This window comes from Vulpes lagopus, chromosome 4, assembly GCF_018345385.1.
Source record: "Vulpes lagopus strain Blue_001 chromosome 4, ASM1834538v1, whole genome shotgun sequence".
In the NCBI taxonomy this organism is placed as follows: domain Eukaryota; kingdom Metazoa; phylum Chordata; class Mammalia; order Carnivora; family Canidae; genus Vulpes; species Vulpes lagopus.
This window is the reverse complement of record NC_054827.1, coordinates 60,374,144-60,397,749: the sequence shown is the minus strand read 5'-3', so window position 1 is coordinate 60,397,749 and position 23,606 is coordinate 60,374,144. Positions and strand designations below refer to the sequence as shown.

The following is a 23,606-nucleotide window of genomic DNA, read 5'->3' as shown; positions in this document are numbered from 1 at the left end:
GGTAAAAAAAAAAAAAAAAAAAAAAAAAAGACTCCATGAAGGCCAGGCTTTAGGGATAAGGACCCAGCCTAAAGTAAAGAACGCATCCTAAGCTAATGACAAAGTCTCCAAAGTCCCACCACCCTATCAAAGCATAAAACCAAATGTACAAAGTAAGATCAAGAACAGCAGCTCAGTCCGTTAAGAGGCTGACTCTTGATTTAGGCTCAGGTCATCATCTCAGGGTCCTGGGATCTAGCCCCACCCCAGGCTTGGCTCAGCATGGAGCCTGCTGTCCCTCCCACCCCTCCTCTGCCCCTCCCCCTACTCGTGTACACACTCATGCGTGTGCGCTCTCCCTCTAAAATAAATACAATCTTAAAAAGAAGGGTAGCCAACAATAATACAGCTGCCTGCCAGAACACAGTTTGACTCCTCAGAGAAAGACAAACCTAGATATTACCTAAAATTTTCGGCATATAATAAAAAATGACTACATATGTAGAGAGATAAGAAAATATCTAGAAAACAATATAACAGTCAATAGAAACAGATTTTGAAAGACACGGATGTGGGAATTCACCTACAAGGATTTAAAACATCTTGTACAAATGTGTGTAACAATTTAAAGGAAAATATGGACATCATAAATTAATAGATGGTAAATCTCAACAAATAAATGAAAAGTCTAAAAATAACAAAATTAAAATTCTAGAACAGGAAAGCATGAAGTTCAGAGTGGCTTTAAGAGCAGACTGGACAACACAGGGGAAAAAGTCGACGAAGCTGAAAACAAGTCATGAGAAATGATCAAAATTTAAAAGGAGAGAAAAAAAGATTTTAAATATTAATGGAAACTTGCTTGTGGGACAAAACTAAATGGTGTAGCACATATACAATTGGATGCCCAAGAAAAGAGGAAGACTGAATAGATCAGAAAAAAGAACTTGAAAAATAATGCCCCCCAAACCCCTGAAATTTGGTGAAAAAACCCATCAAATTACAAAAACATAAATGATAAATACGAAGAAAACCACATATAGCCATATGATACTCAAACAGATAAAAACTAAAGATACTGAAAAAAATCATAAAAGTAGCTAGTGAAAAAAAGACAAGCTCCACACAGGGCCTATAGAATGAAGACTGACCCATCGGAAATGACAAAACCGGAACACAACTGAACAACCTCTTTTACCCATCAACTTGCAATCCTACGGCTGGTGAAATTATCAGCCACAAATAAGGGTTAAAATAAAAACATTTTCAAAAAAAACTGAGAGAATGTATCTGCAGTACATAGGATATGCTAAAGGAACGATAGAGCGTCAGCTCTAGAGGAAGAAACAGAACACCCGGGAAACAGTAAATACATGGGTAACTGTATTCATTTTCTAGGGCTGCTGAAGCCAATTACCTCAAATTAGTGGCTTAAAACAGCACAAATCTCTTATCTTACAGTTTTGAGGATCAGAAGTCTGACCAAGGTCTCACTGCACCAAAATTGAGGTGTCGACAGAGCTCTATTCCTTTCTGGAGGCTCTAGGAGAAAATCCACCTCCAATATTGGAGGCTGGACCATTCTTTAGCTCACAGCCCTTTCCTGCATTTTCAAAGCTAGCAACAGCAGATTGAGTTCTTCTTGAATTGAATCATTCTCCCCCCTCTTCTGTCCCTTTTTCTACTTTTTAAGAACCCATGTGATGACTCTGAGCCCACGTGGGTAATGCAGGAGAATCTTTCTGGCAGAAAGTCAACTGGTTAACATTCTTAATTCCACCTGCGACCCTATTTCCCCTTTGCCATCTAACATAAAATATTACAAGTCTTAGAGATATCTTAATATGGACATATCTAGGGGACACTTTCTGTCTACTACATTAACTAGAACTTTTTTTGGATTCTTTTAAAAAAAACTTACTGTTTAAACAAAGATAATATTGTAACATGGGGCTACTAACATGCAAAAATAAGATATGTGACAATAGCACAAAGGACAAAGGGGATAAATGGAGCTACATTTTTCCAAGATTTCTAAGTTTTACATAAAATATTATGGCATTAATCCTAAACATGCTATGATAAATTAAGGAATCATACTGTAAGCCACTGAGAAACCAATAAAGAAAAAAATAATAAAAAGTATAGGGAAGATGTTAATTAAAAGTAAAGCGGAGTACCAAAAAATATTCAATTAACACAAAATATAATAGGAAAGGAGGAACAAACCAACAAAAAACAGATTCAATAAACAGGAAAAAGAGCAAGATGGTACACTTCAACCCCCAACTGCAACTACAAATATACTAACATTGATTTTAAAAGATAGAGATGGCCAGACTAGATTAAAAAAAAAATCTAACTATACTACAAGAGATCAGGAGATTGATTCTAAATAGAAAGATGTACTGCGGCTAAAAATGAAAGTATTGAGAGGATATAACATGCAAACAGCGAGCATGGAAAACACGTAAAGGCTCTACACGTATGCATCAGAGTTTGGGCGTGTGTGTGTGTGTGTGTGTGTGTGTGTGTGTGTAGCAGACACAGAGAAAGGAGTATTACCAGCATAAAGAAGACACTTCATAATGATAAAAGGGTCAATTCATCGGGAAGACAAAAGAAAAAAAAAAAAAAGCAAATATGTAGGTACCTAATACCAGAGCTTCAAAATAACTTGAAGCAAAAACTGACAGAGCTAAAGCATAAAACAGACAAATCCATAATCCTTACTGGACATTTTAACATCCCTCTCTCAATGACTGAAGAGTAAACTAAGAAATCGGAAAGGACACAGACCACCTGAACATCACTATCAGGTGACTGGATCCACTCGACATTTATAGACAGCATCCAGTGCCTGAGAATACTCATTCTTTTCAAGCCCACCACATCATTTATCATGGAAGATCATACACTAGGTCATAAAACGAGTCTCAAAATTCAAAGGACTAAAATATTACAGATTACTTTTTTATCACAATGGAATTAAATTACAAATCAGCAATACTCATGGGATATCTAGAAAATCTAGTATTTGAAAATTAATCCATACACTACTAAAAAAAAGTTTAAGGTCAAAGAAATCACAAGACATTAAAAATAATCTGAACTACATGATAATGAAAACATTTATCAAAATGTGAGATAATTAAAACTATAAATAGGCTTGGGGAAAATCTGAAACTTCATACTTATATTTAAAAAGGATAAAGGTTTAAAATCAGTGTCACCTTAAGAACATGAAAAAAGAACAAATAAAAGAGAATTAATAGAAGGAAGTAATAAAGACTGGAAATCAATGAAATGGACAACAAATAAAATCAGCAAACCCAAGATTAGTTCTCTGAAAATGTAGATTAAGGGGAAAATTAAGAGAAAACACAAATTATTCACATCAGGAATAAAAGAGGTGATATTACAACAGATGTTAAAAAGATACTAAAGAATTACTGTGAACTAATTTTTGCTAAAAGATTTGACAACTTAGATAAAATGAACAAATTCTTAAACCTATACATAACAAGTAAAAATCTGGATAGCTCAATCAATCAGTATCTGTTCAAGAAACAGATTGTAATTGGTAACTTTCCATAAAGAAAATTCCAGGCAGAGATGGTTTCACTGGTGAATTATATCAAATATTTAAAAGGAAGGAATAATGCTAAGTTTTTACATTAAGTCTTTCAGAAAGTGGAGAAAAAGGGAACACTTCCCAAATTATCTTAAATGATCAGTAAAAGCCGGTTACCAAAAACCCAACAAAGATAATACAAGAAAATTACAGACCAGTATTTCTTAACAAAATAATATCAAATAGCATCCAGCAATCTAGGGAAGGGCTAATACATCAGGACTCTGAGGGCTTATCTCAGGAACCCACAATGTATCCTTCAGAACTGAATCACTGCAATTCTCACTAACAGAATAAAGAAGGAAAACCACATACAGTCATTTCCAATGCAGAAAAAGCTTGTAACAAAATTCAAAACTCATTCATGATAAAAACTCTTACACTAGAAATAGAATGGATCTTCCCCAGTGTTACATACAGCTAGCATCGTACCGAATGTGACAGTAAATGTTTTCCCCTAAGAAAGAGAACAAGCGACGGAGGTCTTTGTTCTTACCCCTTGTGTTCAACACCATAATTCAACACTGAACTGGAAGATCTAGCCAGTGCATTAGAGGAAAAAATATAAATAAGAAAAAAGGAGATTAGAAATAGTGGAGAGTGGTCTCTGGTCACAAACAACAGGATTTTAAGTGTGAAAAATCCTAAGAAAAAATTTTAAAAAGCTTCTGGATATATGAAATCAATTTAACAAGATTGCAGGGTAGCAAGATACAATAGTAACATAAAAAATAATCTGCGTTTCCATCGACTAACCAACAATTGGAAAATAACATTTTTAAAGTACAGTTCAGTGCTATTAAAAATATCAAGGGACACCTGGGTGGCCCAGCGGTTGAGCATCTGCCCAGGGTGTGACCCCGGGGTCCTGGGACCGAGTCCCACATCAGGCTTCTTGCATGGAGCCTACTTCTTCCTCTGCCTGTGTCTCTGCCTCTCTCTGTGTCTCTCATGAATAAATAAGTAAAATCTTTAAACAAATATATTAAGCAGTTAGGATTAAATGTAACAAAACAAATGCAGTAACTCTGTACTGAAATCCAAGGAACATTGCTGAAAGATGTTAAGAGGCTTAAATAAATGGTTAAGAATTTTCTCCAAACTGAGCTATAGATTCAACATATGCCTAAAGTCCTTTTTTGGGGGGAGGGGGGATAAAATCTTTTATTTAAATTCTATTGGCAAACATATAGTCTGTCACTAGTTTTAGGTGTAGAGTTCAATTATTTTTTTTGGTAAAATACAACAGCTGATTCAAAAATTCCCATAGAACTGCAGAAGACCTAAAATAGCCAAAGCAATCTTAAAAATAAAAAAAAACAACAACACTGGAGAATTTACACTGCCTGATTCAAGTCCTACTATAAAGCTCCAGTAACCAAGACAACATGGTAGCTTAGGAATAGACAAATAGATCAATGAAGTAAAACCGGCCCACATCTAAGCAGTCAATTGATTTTTAACAGAGGCCCAAAGGCATTTCAATGAAGATAGTCTTTTAAACAAACGGACCTGGAATACTGCATGAGCTACCTGGAAAACACTTCTCAATATCTACCTCTCGCTCATACCTACTGAACAACACACCCTAGAGGGATGGCAGACATAAATAAAAAGCAAAATCTATAAACCTGCTAAAAAAGGGTAAGGGAACATCTTTGTGACCTTGGGGTAGGCAAATATTCCTTAAGATGTAAAAAAGCCCTAACTATAAATGAAAACAAAGTGATATCCTGGTCTTAATCAAAATTTAAAATGTCTGCTTATCCAAAAACAATATTAAGTGCGTGAAAAGGAAAAACAACACTTAGAAATACACAGTATACACATCTCTGAAAAAGAACTTCTATCCAGACTACATAAAGAACCCTACAAATAAATAATAATTAAAAAAAAAACACAATTCAAGTACAATGGTCAAAAACTAAACACTTTAAAAAGGAAGATATGTGAATAACCAAAAAGCACTGGTTAACATCATTAGTCATCAGGGAAATGCTCATTGAAACCAAAACAGGACAGCACTTCAAGCCAAGTAGACTAACTTGGGACAAATTAAATAAGATAGAACTAAGTATTTGCAAGAATGAGGCAGAATGAGAACTCGCGTCCATCGCCAGTGGGCGTGTAAAATGATACAGCCTCCTTGGAAAGCATTTTGGTAGTTCATTATTACACTTAGTGTGCTAGAAATACCTCTAACCCAGCAGTTCCACTCAGGTATTTATCCCGGGGCACAAGAGTACATACGCGGCAGATATACTTGGACAGAACATTGTAGAAACTTCTAACACAACAGGAAAGAGTGGAAACCATCCATATGTCCACCAAGAGGAGAACGGGTACAGAAATAGTGGTATCATCATATCAAATTTTGCATATTGCTTCCGGGAATTTTTTTTTAACTTCTTCAACATTTATATATAAAACTTTTTCCTCAATTTTATTTTCCCTTTCTAATAAATGAAATTTATTACTGGTATTTAATGGAGTTTAGAATGCTTTAGGAATTATTAGAAAAACTAAATGCTGTTTTTAAGATTTAATGTCAGGTCACTGAGCCTCACGAATCACAAGTCCCTCGTAGAAGAAGATCCCGTGACGGAAAAGTCAAAGTGCAAGATTCACCCATGGGTGTGCTACGTCCTGATCCTGGGATTCTGTGCCTTTTGGTCAAACTGTCAACCCTGATGTCTTGATCCTCCTCCCAGCCCTAAACCTCTCAAAGTGCAGTATTCAAGACAAAGGGAAATGTATCCACTTCTGCTTCAAACTGTAGGTTCTCATCAGGCTCCAGAACAAAGACTTCATGAAGCAACAGATACATCTCTAAGGGTGTGGTACGCCGCGACACTGTTAGAAAGGAAACAGACATCACACCTCCCGATGACCTGCTACCGATAAAGGCAGAAACACACGCTAGGATAACTTCAACTAAAAAAGTGGATGTCTAAGACTGAGAAGCCTCCCTTAGAGCCACACCAGGCTCTGGGACATGTCCTCTAGCCCTCTCCTGGCCTCCTGACCTCAACTGACACCCTGTTGCCTGGCTCCCCGGGGCCCCATCCCCTACCCCCGCCTACCTACAGTTTGTCTCTGCATCCACCCCTTGGCATCCTCCCACCACCCTGTTGAACACCCTGAGCCACACCAGACCTCTAACCACCTAGGGTCACAACGCAATGGGTAGTTAGTCCCATCTCAGACATAAAAGGTACGCTCTGGGAAGGGGCGTGGAGATGGGGGTGTCTAAATCTGGATGATGCACACATTAAAAAAAAAACCTAGAAATTTTATCAGCTCAAAAGAAAATTAATTGGGGGGACTGGCAATCTCATCACGATGGGGTAATTGTGCTCAACATGGCATTGCCTAGCAACAGAAGGTGCAGGCGAATCCCAACACCGGGGTGTAATGAATCACTCACTGCCTACTGCTCACAAATGGCAATTTATTAGGAAGATACTCACATATGGTTCAATCTCCAACAAGACTTCAGAGAATTCTACAGACTCATATTGAGAGAAGCATCAGGTATTTTTTGCCAACAGCCAGGCTCCAGAACAAAGACCGTTCCTATTTACCTGGCTGAATGTACGCTTTGTTTGAAAACAAAACCCAACCTGGTCTTGACAGCCTTGCTCCTGACATTTTGTTTTGGCCATGCTCCAACGTCTACGGCTTCAGGTGCGGTTAATGAACGTCACAAACACGGGATGGTAAATATGACTGACGACGGGATAATCACGGTGGAATGAAAACCACTTTGAGAGACCTCCAAGAGACAGCCCAGTCTGCCCTAGGATCTGCATGCTGCTCCCAGCAAGTGTTGTTTTGAAATAAAAGTATAAAGAGTCCACCTACGAGCGAGATCTGTGTCTGGATCGTCTGTTGTTGGGGTCTGCCTGAGTTTTTTCCTTTTGTCTCCTTAATACAGCTTCCCACTGAGGCGCTGAATCAACCATATCGTTCTCCTGCCGAATTCTGAAAGACAAGACCGTTCATCTCAAGTTAACATTCGCACATGCAGTGCTCTATTTTTCAGCTCATCCTAAACTTGCTTTTAAATTTTTTTAAAAAAATTATTTATGATAGTCACAGAGAGAGAGAGAGAGGCAGAGACACAGGCAGAGGGAGAAGCAGGCTCCATGCGCCGGGAGCCTGACGTAGGATTCGATCCCGGGTCTCCAGGATAGCGCCCTGGGCCAAAGGCAGGTGCCAAACCACTGCCCCACCCAGGGATCCCCCTAAACTTGCTTTTAAAAGTTAAGAAGTCATCAAAAAAAAATACATGAATAAAAAATTTAAAAAGTTAAGAAATTATTAAATAAGTTATTGAAAAGCGATTAAGAAACTGAAAATTATTTAAGAAGTGATTTTATTAAAATCACTTAAAGCTAGAATGTATTGATTGTATTAACATATCCCTAGCAGGTATACACACGCATACATACGTGTGCTAGAATATTAACACAAAAACACAGAAGTAGATACTAGTTTCAGGCTTTTATCTTTGGCTTACAATTTTCTAAGAATAGGCATGTCCAACAATAAACTCATTTAAAACATAGTTAAGTCTGCTACAGGGTTGATCTTAAATCATGAAACTAAGTCTTTTAAAACATACTGATCAAAAAAAAACCATACTGATCAAAATAACAGTAAATAATCTTACTTGAAATGTTCTTAAGAATTCAAATTGTCAGAGTTTTCGTGGACCACAGGTGCCATATATAATCCCCCCTCCCTTTTTTTTTGAGAAGGGGGTGGGGAGAAGGAGCAAGGGGGCGAGAGAGAATTCTGCACAGGCTCTGTGCCCGGTGTCCCCACCCTGAGGTCATGACGTGAGCGGAACTCAACAGTCCAATGCCGAACTGACTGATCCCTCCCATAATTCCCATTTTTAAAAAATATTTTATTTATTTATTCATGAGAGACACAGAAAGAGGCAGAGACCCAGGCAGAGGGAGAAGCAGGCTCCCTGGGGGGAGCCCGATGCGGGGACTTAATCCTGGAACCCTGGGGTCACACCCTGAGCCCAAGATAGGCACTCAACCACTGAGCCGCCCGGGCACCCCTATAATTCCCATATTTAAGAAGGAAGAGCAGAAGTAAGGAAGCCAACGGTGGTGCACGCTGCCAGGCCCGCTGGGTGCTCAGGGCACTCGGGGACGCAGGGATGGAAGTCAGGGACTGCTGTGTCGCACAGCAGTCCTGTGTCCTCACAGGACAGTGTTTCCAGAGCCACTCATTTCTACAGGTAACCTACAGATTTGGGCTTTTAAAGTGACCTCTTCCAGTTCTTGGGTACTGACGCCCCAGTCTGAGTGTCACGGTGCCGTCGGGGCCCAGTGCTGGGGTCCCTGGAGCGCGCGACAGCGGCTCCCACCGTGAGCAGCAGGGCTAGGCGTTCTGGAGGACCAGGGAAGGCGCCCGCTGGAGGCCCGGCTGAAGGGGACGCACCAGGCGGCTGTGAGCCAGGAGCATTGCTTGTGGAAACTAAACACCTGCTGCTTGAACATTTAACCTCTGACCCACACAAGCCCCTCAGGGGGCCGCCCTCCGGGGTGAGCAAGCAGCGTGGAGCCACAAGGGCATCGGCACCAAACCGACGACGGGAGCACGACCGCTTCAGAACCAAAGTGCAAAGGGCAGACAAGGCTGCAGACACCTGTGCTCGGAACAGGTGCGCCTGGAGCGGCCGTGGCTCTGGGTGGGCTGCAGACGCCCCCCCACACGTAACCTGAACACAATGCAACGCGCATCCTAGTAAAAGGAACAGCAGCTGCTGGGTGAACCTCTCTGTAGCACCGTCCGAGCCCTTCGAGCTGTTTCCTCACTGAAGCTTTCATCTCCCAGAGGCTGTGGCACAAACACCTGGACGCACGGCCCAGCGCCTCACGGAGTCAGCCTGCAGCCTGCGGCATGCATGGAGGGCCGGGAAGGCAAGTCCACGCCATGGGCTGGGGCACCGGGAGCAGGTGTGGTGCCAGGACACGGACGCCATGAGGTCCCAGTGACTCGTCCTTCCCCCAAACAAGCGGTTGCACTGGAAGCTGCCCCGTGTGCATGCGCGCGTTTTTGCAGCCAGAACCACGGGTTAGGGCCCTGGGACCCCGCCGGTCATTCCACATGGGTTAGGGCCCTGGGACCCCATCGGTCACTCCCCCCAGGTTCAGGGCCCTGGGACCCCGTTGGTCACTCCCCATGGATTAGGGCCCTGGGACCCTGTCAGTCACTCCCCGTGGATTAGGGCCCTGGGACCCCTTCGGTCACTCCCCCCAGGTTTAGGGCCCTGGGACCCTGTCGGTCACTCCCCGTGGATTAGGGCCCTGGGACCCCTTCAGTCACTTCCTGCGGGGTAGGGCCCTGGGACTCCTTCGGTCGCTCCCCCTGGGTTTAGGGCCCTGGGACCCCATCGGTCACTCTTGGTGGGTTAGGGCCCTGGGACCCCTTCAGTTGCTCCCTGTGGGTTAGGGCCCTGGGACCCCTTCGGTTGCTCCCCATGGGTTTAGGGCCCTGGGACCCTGTCAGTCACTCCCCACGGGTTTAGGGGCCTGGGACCCCATCGGTCACTCTTGGTGGGTTAGGGCCCTGGGACCCCTTCGGTCGCTCCCTGAAGGTTAGGGCCCTGGGACCCCATCAGTCACTCCCCACGGATTAGGGCCCTGGGATTCCATCAGTCACTCCCCGAAGAAGACACAGGTGCTGGGTGCAGAAGGGACAAATGAACACAACCGTGCTCAAGCCTCAGGAAGCAGCAGTGACTATCCTATGCTGAGAGAAACACGGACCGTTAAGCACAGGGTGCCCCCATACCAGCTCTGCTGCGTGTCCCTATCCCCAGGGGTGGGAGAGCCAGAGCTGCTTTTTCGCGCCTCTCCTGCTGCACTTTGATTGTGACGTAGGGACTGACATTCTGAAGGATGAAAACACCAACATTAATACCTTCTAAAAAGTCAAAATGTCATAGGACAGGTAGGCATGAGAATGACAAGGGGAAAAAGGAGTCTGCTGCCGGTTACAGCGGGGATGTGCTCATTTCCAAATGTTGCATTTAAAGTGAACCTCAAGGGCTGCCTGGGCAGCTCAGGGGTTGAGCGTCTGCCTTCAGCCCAGGGCGTGACCCCAGGATCCTGGGATCGAGTCCTGCATTGGGCTCCTGCATGGAGCCTGCTTGCTTCTCCCTCTGCCTGGGTCTCTGCCTCTCTCCCTGTGACTCTCATGAATAAATAAATGAAATCTAAAACCAAAAACCAACAACCTATGTTTTCTCTTGAGGAGGACACGTGACATGATGAGCACTGCGTGTTATACAGCTGCTGAATCACTGAGATTCTGAAATGAATGATGTACTGTATGTTGGTTGACTGAATTTAAATAATAAAGCAAACACCTCTATGTTTTCTCTATTTATATTTTACCTCCAAGCCAGTGCGACACACTGAAAACCACCTCTCCCGTTCAGCTCCAGCACAACGGTGCAGACGACTGCTTCATCGGCCACTCCACCGCTCACAATAAGCCGGCGGGTCCCAAGTGACTGTGGACCTGTGTTTCTCATCTACTCGTTCATTCCTGGATCGCCTGCTATAAACTAATTTTCATCTATTTTTTCAGTAATTTTTCTTCCCTGGGGAAATTTACGTTGGTTCCAGGCATCTGTCGACCTCTTCCCTGAAGACCAGTGAGCAAGAAATTCATTTGCTTTTCCCAACCTACCCACATTGTCGGTAAATCATTCTCATTTGCCCTTAAAAGTGTTTCTGTCTCTTCCACTTATTCCTTATGCTCTCCCTACAAAGATGCGCTACCTCTGGTGCAAATTCCCTTCAAAGTCTGTTTTCTTGATTTTGTGGCCTGCGATGCCCTCGCTCAGTAATCAGACAGCACTGCTCAGTGGCTGCAGCTCTGTACTCCTAGCGTCATCTCTGTCAACTCTGGTTATGCCCTGCAAGCCCTCAATCATCCGCATTCAATACCTAATTCTTTTTTTTTTTTTTTTTTTAGAGTTATTGCCTCCACTTTCTCTTTTCTTCCTCTTTCTTTTTTTTTTATTTTATTTTATTTTATTTATTTATTTTTTTTTTATGATAGTCATACAGAGAGAGAGAGAGAGGCAGAGACATAGGCAGAGGGAGAAGCAGGCTCCATACACCAGGAGCCCGACGTGGGATTCGATCCCGGGTCTCCAGGATCGCGCCCTGGGCCAAAGGCAGGCGCCAAACCGCTGCGCCACCCAGGGATCCCCTCAATACCTAATTCTTGATCGGACTTATTCAAGTGGAAATCAGGAGCCCTTGCAATCTGTACTACGGTGAACACTGCGGCTTTGCAGGAACTGCCCTCTGCAGACCCACAGATTTCACCTCGTTCGCAGCCCCCACTCAAATCAGGGACGGGGCAAGGAATGCTCACAAGGAACCTAACGGCTCTTTTATTTTATTTTTTTGATAAATTTATTTTTTGTGTTCAACTTGCCAACATATAAAATAACACCCAGTGATCATCCCGCCAAGTGCCCCCATCAGTGCCTGTCACCCAGTCACCCCCAACCCCCGCCCTCCTCCCCTTCCAAGACCCCTTGTTCGTTTCCCAGAGTTAGGAGTCTCTCATGTTCTGTCTCCCTTTCTGATATTTCCCACTCTTAAAAAAAGAAAAATGAGAGACTGTGGGACGTATTTCATATTTAAAATCCTCTTACCCCAATATTCAGATGTACATTCTAAAGACATCTAAGAGCAGGAAGAAACGCTACCAACACTTGAGGGACAACGGATTCGTCAGGAACACTGAGTTTTTGTGGAAGGGGGCAGGCCCACTCACAGATGTATGGGGGCTCTGGGTACACGGAGCGGGCTGGGGGCTCACTGAGCTGACAGCATCACTCATGTGGGCACGGTCTGCCTCCGCGGCCCTCCTGGCCTCACCAGGTTGCAGGGCACACACCATCCCCTGTGCGGCCCGGAAATGAAGACTCGGCCAGGAGACCAACCAGCCACACCGCTCTTCCCTGGAGGTCAGGGTCACATCGCCGGCTCCCTCCTCCTGTGCTCTGTTCTATTGTGTGCACACACATGCATGCACACGCACGCACAGAACCCCACATACGTAACTCACGTGTTGGGCCACACGTGCCCCAGGATGAACGAAGGGAGAGGCCCAAGTGGTCCTGCTGCCTACTGCTTCCTGCCGGCTCCCGGCTCCCACCTGAAGCCTCCCATTTCTCTTGCTGCTGTAACCGTCCCCCCGGCTGCAGCGCAGCTTCCAAGTACGGGGCAACTTCCCCCTCCCCGCCCAGATCTCCACACCTCAAAGCCCCACAAGCCTAGCAACCCATGGAAGCTGACAACCTAGCAGTCCACTGGCCCTCGCCTGCGAGCACTCATGGCCCGACTGCCTGTTTTCATCAATAGCACAAAGGATATTTTGCAGCCTCATTTCTTTGAATGTTAAGGGTATTTCATTAAGCCCAAGGTATTTTAAGGGGAATCTTGGCTTGTGAAAGGTTTCACTCAGATCCGACTCCTTCCTTGGTTCTCCGTGAACGTAGACCCTGGACGCGTCCAGAGCCAGGCCCACAGGCTCAGACCCAGGCACATAGGCTGGCCTTCTGACCAAAATTCTAACTGGTGAAAATGGACATAATTGCATTTTCACACAGCCCATTAGCTCCATACTGCCTTGTACTTGGGAGGTTCCCAAGTTGATGAACTTAGTAGGACCGACTGCTTCACAAATCAGCAGAGCAACGTAAATCATCTCCAAAGAAAACCGAAGTATTTTACTGGTTAATCCTACCAGTGACCTGGACGCTCAGTTTCATCTCCCAGAATCCATCCATCCTTCACTCTTTCGATCGTAACGACCACCGTATAGATGTTTGGGGCCACAGACCCTGTTACCAGAAAGCCCTACACTTGGAAACAGAGAAGTTTACCTACAATTTCCTGAGCCCTCTAATAGAACCTGCTGATGAATCAGAGAATAAGGAGGCCTGGTCGGAAAACCAAGTCTGTAAAGGCAGGGAGGTGGGAGCAAGGAAGAGGAGACAACAGGAAAGTGAAGGAGCTGGCAAGGGTGGAGGCAAGGGGGGAAAGGCCCAGAAGAGGCCCGACTTCAAGGCCAAGTGTCAGACCACGTGGTTCCATTGTCAAGCGCTCTCACTTTCTAGGTTTCAAGTGAGCTTTACCATGACCCCCCAGACAACAGAGGTCAGTGTACACCCCACCTTAAGGATGAGCATGCTCAGGACTAAAGCAGTTTCAAGGGGCACCCAGGTGGCTCCACGGTTGAGCATCTGCCTTTGGTTTAGAGCATGACCCCGGGGTCCCAGGATCAAGTCCCACGTCGGGCTCCCTGTGTGGAGTCTGCTTCTCTCTCTGCCTGTGTCTCTGCCTCTCTCTCGGTCTCTCATGAATAAATAAGTAAAATGTTAAAAATAAATAGAGCAGTTTCAAGAGTTGCCCAAGGTCAAATACCAGGACACAACAGAATGGAGGCCCTGACCCACATCCTTGGGAGTTTTTTCTGATGTTTCTCTGGCTCCTAAATGGAGGCAGAACTCGAAGACAAGAAAAAGTAGGAAAGAGTGGAGAGAACCTAAGAAAAGAAAAAAAGAAAGGAACTGAGTGACGAGAAACAACGTGACAAAGATATAAAAGGGAGGCAGGAGGACAAGGATGAAGATGAAGATACGGGTAGGGCTGTGACGGGAGAATGAGCCTTTGTCATCTTAGATGTCACAACAGCAAAGGGTGCTGCAACTCCCAGCTCGTTATAAAAAAGAAAATGAGGGATCCCTGGGTGGCGCAGCGGTTTGGCGCCTGCCTTTGGCCCAGGGCGCGATCCTGGAGACCCGGGATCGAATCCCACGTCAGGCTCCCGGTGCATGGAGCCTGCTTCTCTCCCTCTGCCTATGTCTCTGCCTCTCTCTCTCTCTGTGACTATAATAAATAAATAAAAAAAAAAATTAAAAAAAAAAAAAAGAAAATGAAAAACTGTCCTTTCAAACCTGTAAACCTAGAAAACCGTAGGGTAGCCGTCCAGATTGTAGAAACAGTAAAGGAAGAATGACTAGGATGGAAGGTGTGAAGACAGACATCAATGGCTCACCAGGCAGAGGAGGAGGTTGAGCCGTCTGGCTGCAGGGACGGCATGGAACGGGGCACAGGAGTCATCTGGCCATGGGTACCGCATGGAAGGGGGCGCAGGGGCCATCCAGCGCAGGGACCGTGTGGAATGGAGTACACAGGGGTCCTCTGGCCATGGGGACAGCGTAGAACAGGGTGCAGGGGTCATCCGGCCACGGGGACCGTGTGGAATGGGGCACACAGGGGTCGTCTGGCTGTGGGACTGCATGGAATAGGCGCAGGGGTCGTCTGGCCACAGGGATGGTGTGGAACGAGAGCAGGGGGCATCTGGCCACAGGGACCACATGGAACAGGGCGCAGGGGGCGTCTGGCCACGGGGACCACGTGGAACAGGGCACAAGGGTTGTCTAGCTGCAGGGATGGCGTGGAACGGGAGCAAGGGGGCGTCCAGCCGCGGGGACCTTGTGGAACGGGAGCAGGTGTGAGCACACAGCCAACAACAGGGCCCTCATGCATGTAGCCCCTAAAGCTCTGGACCCAAAGGTCGGAGAGGACGTGTTTACCTACAATCACACTTTTCTAGATAGGAGGAGAATCTGTTACCCGCTCTTGGCTTTGTCTGTGTCGTTGACGGGGGCACGGCATCCGTGAGAGGAGGAGGGGGCACTGAGGGATCTTCCCGCAGGTCACCGTGCCTTGGGCGAGGCGCCTGGGGTGACCCCGGCCCCTAACTGGGCTCCACAGAGAACGTTTCCCAAGGAGATGACCCCTACGTGGCGTCTGCGCTCCTGTTGCCCAGGCCTCCCCACAGGGCCCAGCGTGTGCCAAGGACGAGGGCTGCAGCAGCCGCAGGACCCTGGGTCACGCCAGCTGACCACCTCGTTTTACAGACAGGGAAGGACCCAGAAAAATACAGCAAGCGGGCCAGGCTGCCCCCTGGGGTGGTGGTGGCTGCCGACACCTCCTGGCCCAGACGCCTTGGTCGGGGAGGTGCTGTCCTCTGTAGCACCCGGGCCGACGGCGGCCCCCTGCCCAACCGGGACGATCAAAAACATCTCAGGAAGGACATTGCCCCGCATCCTCGGGGGGGGGGGGGGGTGAGGCACGGCAGACGTGCCTCCGGCTGAAACCCCCAGCCAGACACGGAGGCGGCCGGCACCCCTGTGCCCCTCCTACGTGGCGCTGCTTCTTGAGTAAGTACTTGGGGAGTACGGAGAGCTGATGGCCATGTTGTCATCACTAAAGCCGGTCGCATACCAAGCTCTCAAGGCTGAGCCCTAAAGAATGAGTCTTGATGACAGGAGCCACCCGAGTGTCCCCATGTATGTGCCGCATGTGAACGTAGACACCTATGTTCACGTACACGTATGAGGCGCAACCACGAAACCCGATGCCATGGGTCTCCCGCTTTGGCCGGACACGACACGGTACCGTCCCACACAAAGACGGTTCAGGGAGAAATCCGTCAAGAAATGGTCAAATTCTTACCATCCCCACACAGATTCCCCGCAACGTTGTCCCTAAATACAGATCTTCTTAATTAACAAGAAGGGACCCTCGCTGTCAAGTTATTTAATCATCTCGTTATCTGAGTTGTGCAAAGCTGTGGCTCCCCGACCCCGGGCTCCAGGCCCCGCAGACCCAGAGCAGACAGTGGGGCTGAACCCCGCGCAGCCCGGGCCTTACCTGTGTCGCTTCTTCCGGTGCTCTCTGTGGGAGCTCTCGGACTCGCTGCCGCTGCTCGTGTTGCAGCGAGAACGGGACCTGCACACGGGACACACAAAGGAAAAAGCCCACATTTATGACAAATGGAAACACTTCAGGGAGGCTCACGACAGTTCATCAGGATGAGCCCTGCAGTGACACCAGTGACCCCGACCTGGGGAGCCCATGACCCTGACCTGGAGAGCTGCTGACCCTGACCTGGGAGCCTGTGACCCTGACCTAGTGACCCTGTGACCCCAAACGGGGGAGCCACTGACCCAACCTGGGGACCCCATGACTCCTACCTGGGGAGCCCGTGACCTCGACCTGGGGAGCTGCTCACCCCGACCTGGGGAGGCCATGACCCCGACCTAGGGACCCCGTGACCCTGACCTGGGGAGCCCGTGACACTGACCTGGGGAGCTGCTGACCCCGACCTAGGGAGCCACTGGCCCCAACCTGGGGATCCTGCTGACTCTGACCTGGGGAGACTGCGACCCCGACATGGGAAGCCCCCGACCCCGAGAGCTCCTGACCCGAGGAGCCGCTGACCCCGGCCTGGGGAGCCGCTGACCCCGACATGGGGAGCCTGTGACCCTGACCTGGGGAGCCCCCAACCCCGACCTCGGGAGCTGGAGCCACCCCCCACCACATTGAGGTGGTCACACACCCAAGTGAGTCTGTGACGACCCGTGACGGCAGATGAGGGCCAACATCCCGGGCTCCCCCAAGGGACACAGATGCAGACTCCTGGTGGCTCTGTCACACGGGGAGCCCCGACCCAGTGTAGCACATGCGGCCACACCAGCCGTCCAACAGGGGGCAGCTCACTTCCCTCCCCTGAACCACATCCTGCGACTGGCTTTCCTGATGCACAGACACGGAAGGATGCTGCCATTCCAGAACCATCTGTGTGTGTGGGGGGAGCTCCCGTCTCCTCCCACCTCCCCCTACCTCCATCCCTACAAGCCCGGGGAGGGGACCCTGAGAGAAGGAAGCCCCAGGGCTCCTGCACTGTGCCACACCCCTACTGGGATGGGAAGGGCCACGCCCCTGCCACCTGGCGGCCCCGGGGAGCACCCTGCTCAGCCAGCTACTCCTCAGGGTGGTCGTGGTTCCAGGGCAGCACGCTCCCGAGCAGCCTGACTGGGACAGGTAACCCCTGTGGCCCCCTGGGCTACATGGACGCAGGAAGAAGGAGAAATCGCTAAGGAGGAAGGCTGACGACCACCCGCACCATCGGAAAACGCGGATTTCTTTTATATTGACCTGAAAGTGTCAGTAAAGCACCAAAATCCCCACTCCTGCTTCCAGTCTGAGGAGCGCTAGCCTGCCTCCCACTCCCTGACCCTCCTCCCGTTTTTCTCATTATGATTTCTCTCACCTCCTCCTCTGCTTTAGATCCGAGTCTTCGCCACTGTTCTGGGCCTTCCTGCAAAAAACAGAGTAAACGGAGATGTTAAAGGAAACGGGAAACCACCAAGGGGGTGAGGACAGCACAGCAAGGGGAGTCTCCCTTCAGTTAAGGTGCGTCATCTGTGGCCCCACGTGCATCACACAGCACACCCGGGCGGGAGGGGGGGGGGCATGACACCAACCGGCCTCCGGGAGCCAGGAGCCAGGGGGGCCGCAGGTGGCCCATCGACGATGGCACATGTGTCTGGGGGGCCATGCAGCCAGCCGTGGGCTGTGCGCCATTCCTGGGCCGCAGCCCCGCTGGGTCAGGCCCGCCGTGACCTGTCACTGCTGCCCGTGCAGATGCCGTCTCTGACCCTCTGGCCTCCGGGTCCCTGGACTGTGACTCCAGTCACTTCCGCACAACAGCCCAGCAGCCCACAGCCTCCCAACGTGGGTCTGTGGCTCTGTCCACACCCCTGAGCGGCTGCGATGGGGCCTCCTGGTGGGGCCGACCGCCCGGAGGAGCCCAGCTGCTGCTCGGACCAGGGGGTGGGATGGCAACAGTGACTCCCTGTGCAGAGCCGGAGCTTCCAGGAAGTCTCCGTCCCTGAGGATGAGCCAAGTGCACGGACACCCACAGTCCTCGGGGCGAGGGGCCCCGAAGAGGGCACGTGATGGCACAAGCACTGGGTGTCACACTATATGCCAGCAAACTGAATTTAAAAAACAAACAATAAACAATGGAATTCCATCCTCTTCAGTTTTACAATTTTCTGTCGACTTTTCCACGTACCTGTAGGTCACTTCCCTTCCTTGTTCTTACCCCAAGTCTTCATCCAAACTCTCAGAACTGCGAAAAGCCTCCTGGCTGGGTTTGCGAGGAGCTCCCCGACCTCTCCCAGCACCCGAGCCCTCCCCCCCACATCCGGACCATCTGCCCCAAGCCGGAGCACTGCCATCACTCCCTTCTCTAAGCTCCGGGAGGTTCCTGCTGCTTCTCTGCAAACGGAGCCTGTACCTGCAGGCCTCATGACCGCGGGTTCCGGTTTGGAGGGACGCATCTTCCACTTACTAACACAGAAGGTCTGCCCGGCAGGTATTTTATTTATCTTTCCTTCTTTGGGAGCTGGGACTCCCCAAAATAATTTTGGCACCTGTAATTACCGTTTTTCTGGGCTTAGAATCCTGAATTGAAGAGGGTCTCCCCTCAGCGTTTTGAAGACAGCGCTCACCACCGTCTGCACTGGCACTGCTGCCAGGGAGCCCTGCCATCCTCCTGACTCATCGACCCTGGTGCACCATGAACTTCTGTCCTCATGTTCCTCCCTCACTCCTCAGAGTAGTAAAAATTCTCTTAACCTATGATGTTTTGAGACGTAATGATAACGGATCTCACTACGCCGAGTGCTTCTATGACATTTGATCGTTCGCTCTGGGATATTTTCTTGTATTATGTCTTTAACAGTTTCCTCATCTGCATTTTCTTAGCAATTTGATCACTCAGATGTTTGATATCCAGGTTTGATCACTGTTTATCCTCACGTCCATGTACCTGTTTTAATTTTGTTCTACTTTAGGGGTGATCTCCTAAAATTTATCTTCCAAACCTTCTACTGATTTATTTTAAATTCCACCACCGGGATTTGAAGTCTAAGAATTCCTGCTTGTTCGCCTCTTCTTCAGATTTTCTCTTTCTCAAGATCATTGTACTTTTAAGACATTTTTTCTTTCTTGCATCGTCTCTATTCCTGTGGGTCCAACATGCCTGCTGCTGTGTGTTTCAGCCTCTGTCTTCCCAAACATAGAAGCTATGTTCAAACGCCCAGTGGCTACGGCTCTCTCTTCATATTTAAGATGTAGGCACTGGGATCCCTGGGTGGCTCAGTGGTTTGGTGCCTGCCTTTGGCCCAGGGCACAATCCTGGAGTCCCGGGATCAGGTCCTGCATTGGGCTCCTGGCATGACGCCTGTTTCTCCGTCTGCCTGTGTCTCTGTCTCTCTCTCTCTACCATGAATAAATAAATAAAATCTTAAAAAAAAAAAAAAAAGACATAGGCATTAAAAAGCCTGGAGTCTCTGGACGGTGCAAGAATATTACCTGATGGTTTTATTGCAGAGGTTGGAACAGAGGGCCATGCATGGTGTCAACCGCTTCCGTGGAGGATCCTTGCAAAGTTGGTATGTGCGTGTCTCTTCTCTTGGATCCGTGTTTTTTATGCTGCGATTCTCGGAGACCTAGACCTGGCTTCCCGCTCAGGGGTGAGGAAGGAAGGGAGTTCTCCTGAGTCTTCCTACGGCCACAACTTCTCCGTCTCTTTCCTCTGGAAGTAACTTCCTCCGAAGGTAACTGTCTTCAGCGGAGGCCCAAGAAATGCTGGCGTTTCCCCAGCTCCGTCATGGCCTGATCTTTGCACCCCATCTATACTCTCTCCAGCCTCATCGTGGTCTCATTGGTTCACTTACAGCCTTGAGATATTTGCATTTTAGCCAAGAGCCAATCTACATCCAGACTTACAGCCAACAGTCCCTGTGAATCCCGCACATGGGCTTCTCCAAGATGCCACAGACGCAACATGCCCAGAACCATACTCACCGCTGTCCCTTCCCGGCCTGTGATGCCCCAGGGGTTCCCATTTCAGCGCATCACACTTCAAGTCTGGATTTCATTCCTGACGTCATCCGTCCTCCTCCCATCTTCTCAAACCTCCCAGTCCTATTGCTGTTACCTCCCAACGGGTCTTACCACCACCCACCTCCTTAAATCCCCGCCTTGAAATCATCGCCGTGGCCCAAGCTCCCATGAGCCTTTGCCAGGACTCACATGGCAGCCGCTGGCTGGTCCCTGTTTCCACTGCGGCCTTCTTCCACCTTTTCTCCACAGGACGGTAAGGCTCCTCTTCACACAACACAAAAGCAATCTTGCAACCAGTCCCTCTTCTAAAACCTACTGAGTCTGACAACCCAAATCCTCAACAAGGCTCAGGTGCCCTGAGAAGCGTTTCTCGTGAATGTTCCCGCTCCCTCCCATCCCCAGGTCTCTGCATGCGCTGGCTCCTGCACCTGTCTTCACTGGTCCACCTCAGATGCCGGCGCAAGCATCCAGCCCCCGAGCGCATTTCCCTCAACAAAGCTTCCCACAATCGTGCTGTGCTACCTGTACAGGTGCTTGGGTGGCAAAGTCATCAAGCAGCTATTCTTGGGACACACGTGCTTTTCTGTACACCTGTTAGCTTTCAGCAAAAGCTTTTTCTTACGCCCCTAAGCACCACGTAACTCCCTCAGAAATATATAAAAGTTATATAAGCATGTGTGCTTTTGTAGGATTCATACAAGAAGATAAAGCAAGACTGCCCAGGCAGGGCACTCAGGGCGCTCTCAGCAGAGATGAGCAGAGCACGAGCGTTAACGCTTCCTTGCTGCATGGGGCGAAGGCTATGCCCCCAAACACGCACGCTCAGGAACTCGTGACATCAAGGGACGCACATACACAGATGGACGGCTCCGTGGCTACGGGGACACCAAGGTTCTCTTCCCCTGGACTGTGCAGTCAAGGTCCCGTAGGCACTCTGCACAATCTCTCGCCGTGTTTCACAGGAAGCAACAGACAGCAGCATCTCACCATAGAAGCGTTACGTCTAGATTTCAGAACGTACAGGCTCCAAACCGTTTTGAGCATTTAGGTCGGGGAAAAAATAATGTGAATTTTAGTATATTTTAGCAAAACTTGATAAATTCATTTTCAAGTATATTAACATCAAGATGACGATCCGCTCAACATGTGCAGTTACTGTATTTGGGGGTAGCTATCAGGATACACTAGTGACGAGGGACGAACGACTAGTGGACGAAAGACAAACCTACTCAGCAGTAATGAGGCAGTGCCAGACCCTTGGACCCAGCGACTGCCACTGCCCACACCCCCTCCGCACACGCACAGGGTCACTGTAAGGAATTCCCAGGGGCCTGCCTGGCTGTAGGGGGCCGTCCAGGTTGGACTACTCCTTGACGGAGACAGCAGGAAACCTCTCCACCTCCTTTATCTAATGACTCACTATCCCTGCCTTCTACAGACGTACAGGCCTGGATCCAACCATGAGGGGCCGTCACCTGCGTATCTGCCCCCCTGCCCAGTCTCTGTTCTCCACTGGTACTCGGCCCCATCCCAACCCATCGGTCATCTCCCCTATTCCTTCAAGCCTGAAGCCTGACGACCGTTCTCAGGCCCCTTTGCCAGCGGGGCTGCACCTCCAGAGGTGCTCAGCTGCCCCCTTTCCTCCTGCCTCCAGGTCTCAATCTGGCTGCTGACACCCTTGTGGCGCCCACTGTGCACGGCTGAGTGCAGGGGCCCCCAGCGGCATCAGCAGGAGTCCTTGCAACAGGGTGGTACCTGCGGCGACACTGGCAGGGCCAGCCCAGAGGCAGGGACAGCCTTGATCCCCCAGCCCAGGGGCAGGTGGCACCCAGACCCTGGGGCACCTCCCTGCCTCTGGTGCCTCAGCACTTGGAACACGGTGAGTGTCAACTATTATCATGTCTGGGGGGGTCAAGACGGAGCTGCCCCTTCAGACCTACGAGGGGATGCGGTCACCGACCTCTGTCCTGCACCATCAACAGAGGACCTTGGGGACATGGGGGCCGGTTTGAGAAAGCCAGGGTCAAGACTCCAGAAACTGGCAGAAGGCAAACGACATGAAACAGGGAGAGACCAGGGAGCACGTGTCCACAGGGGCAGAGGAGACAGGAGGGCGGGGGCTAACGGCACCTGAGGACACCGTAAATGTCATGCACGGCGGCCCGTGAAGGTCCCTGGGCAGCACAGCCCTCGGGATGGAGGAGTGGACGGAATTCACCCGCAGGATTTCCAGGTCTTCTCTGGCACCTGCCGTGCTGCCCGACCCACTGAGAACCCAGAACTCCTAGACGTAGACTGTTTTCTTTTGTTATCTTAAGTCTGTGCAGATATAACCAGGAAAACCACTTTACCTGCTGGGTCAACGTAACAGGACCCATTTCCCTGTGTTTTCAAAGGGGTTTTACTCAAGTTTGTACGACATCCTTTTGGAGAACAGGGCGCTAAAGCCTCAGCTAAGGTTCACCTGTAAGCTCGTCCTCTCGGGTCACGACAGTCACCATCTTCTATATGTAAAAATACACCCAGATGTGTATCACGTATGTCACGTTGCACAGACGACACAACAGACATCGTTAAAGATACAGATGTAATGCAGGACCTTTAGCTCATTGGTCTTCGTTGTTGTACAAAAAGCAAGTTTCCGACCAGTATTTTATGAAGTTCTCTGAAACCCAGGCTGTCTAAAGAGAAATCCTTTGGGATCTCTAGCTCATTTTACCTGCCCCCACCCCCCCAGGAAAAAAATCATCTGTGATCTTAGGAGGACAGTCATGATATTCTGAGGATAACTCGACACAAAAATGTGCCCGGGACCCGGTGCTCCTGCTGAAAATGCAAAACCGAGGGGCAATGTTCAGCTCACCTCCTCCTCATCGGCTGCACGGAGTCATCGCTCCCACAGGACGGGTTCCGGCGGCGTGCGGACAGGAACTTCGGGGATTTCACGCGGTCCCCAGGGGAGTTGTAGAGGCCACTGCAGCAGAAGAGGGATGGTCAGTGACACCGCAGGGCCTGGCGGGACAGACCCCCGGTGTTCCTGCTGCCAGAGATGGGGAGCTACTGAAAGAAGAGGGGGTGAGGTCTGGCGAATCAGATCCTGAGTCGTTATCTTTGGGGACGGGCCTGTCACTGACCCCCGATGGCTGGAGCACACCAACGATGGCCAT

At 49.0% G+C, this 23,606-nt stretch overlaps 1 protein-coding gene across 2 annotated transcripts in view; it reads right to left on the bottom strand.

The window, feature by feature from the left end:
• The window catches only part of EPB41L4A (erythrocyte membrane protein band 4.1 like 4A), a 177,794-nt gene that overhangs the window by 12,585 nt on the left and 141,603 nt on the right, over positions 1–23,606 (bottom strand). For both annotated transcript variants that reach the window (XM_041753860.1, XM_041753859.1), the window contains 4 exons: positions 23,303–23,413; positions 17,795–17,842; positions 16,393–16,470; positions 7,478–7,597 (listed from right to left, as the gene is read on the bottom strand). In XM_041753860.1, the coding sequence (XP_041609794.1) occupies positions 7,478–7,597; positions 16,393–16,470; positions 17,795–17,842; positions 23,303–23,413 (357 nt within the window). The remainder of the gene's footprint in view (positions 1–7,477; positions 7,598–16,392; positions 16,471–17,794; positions 17,843–23,302; positions 23,414–23,606) is intronic.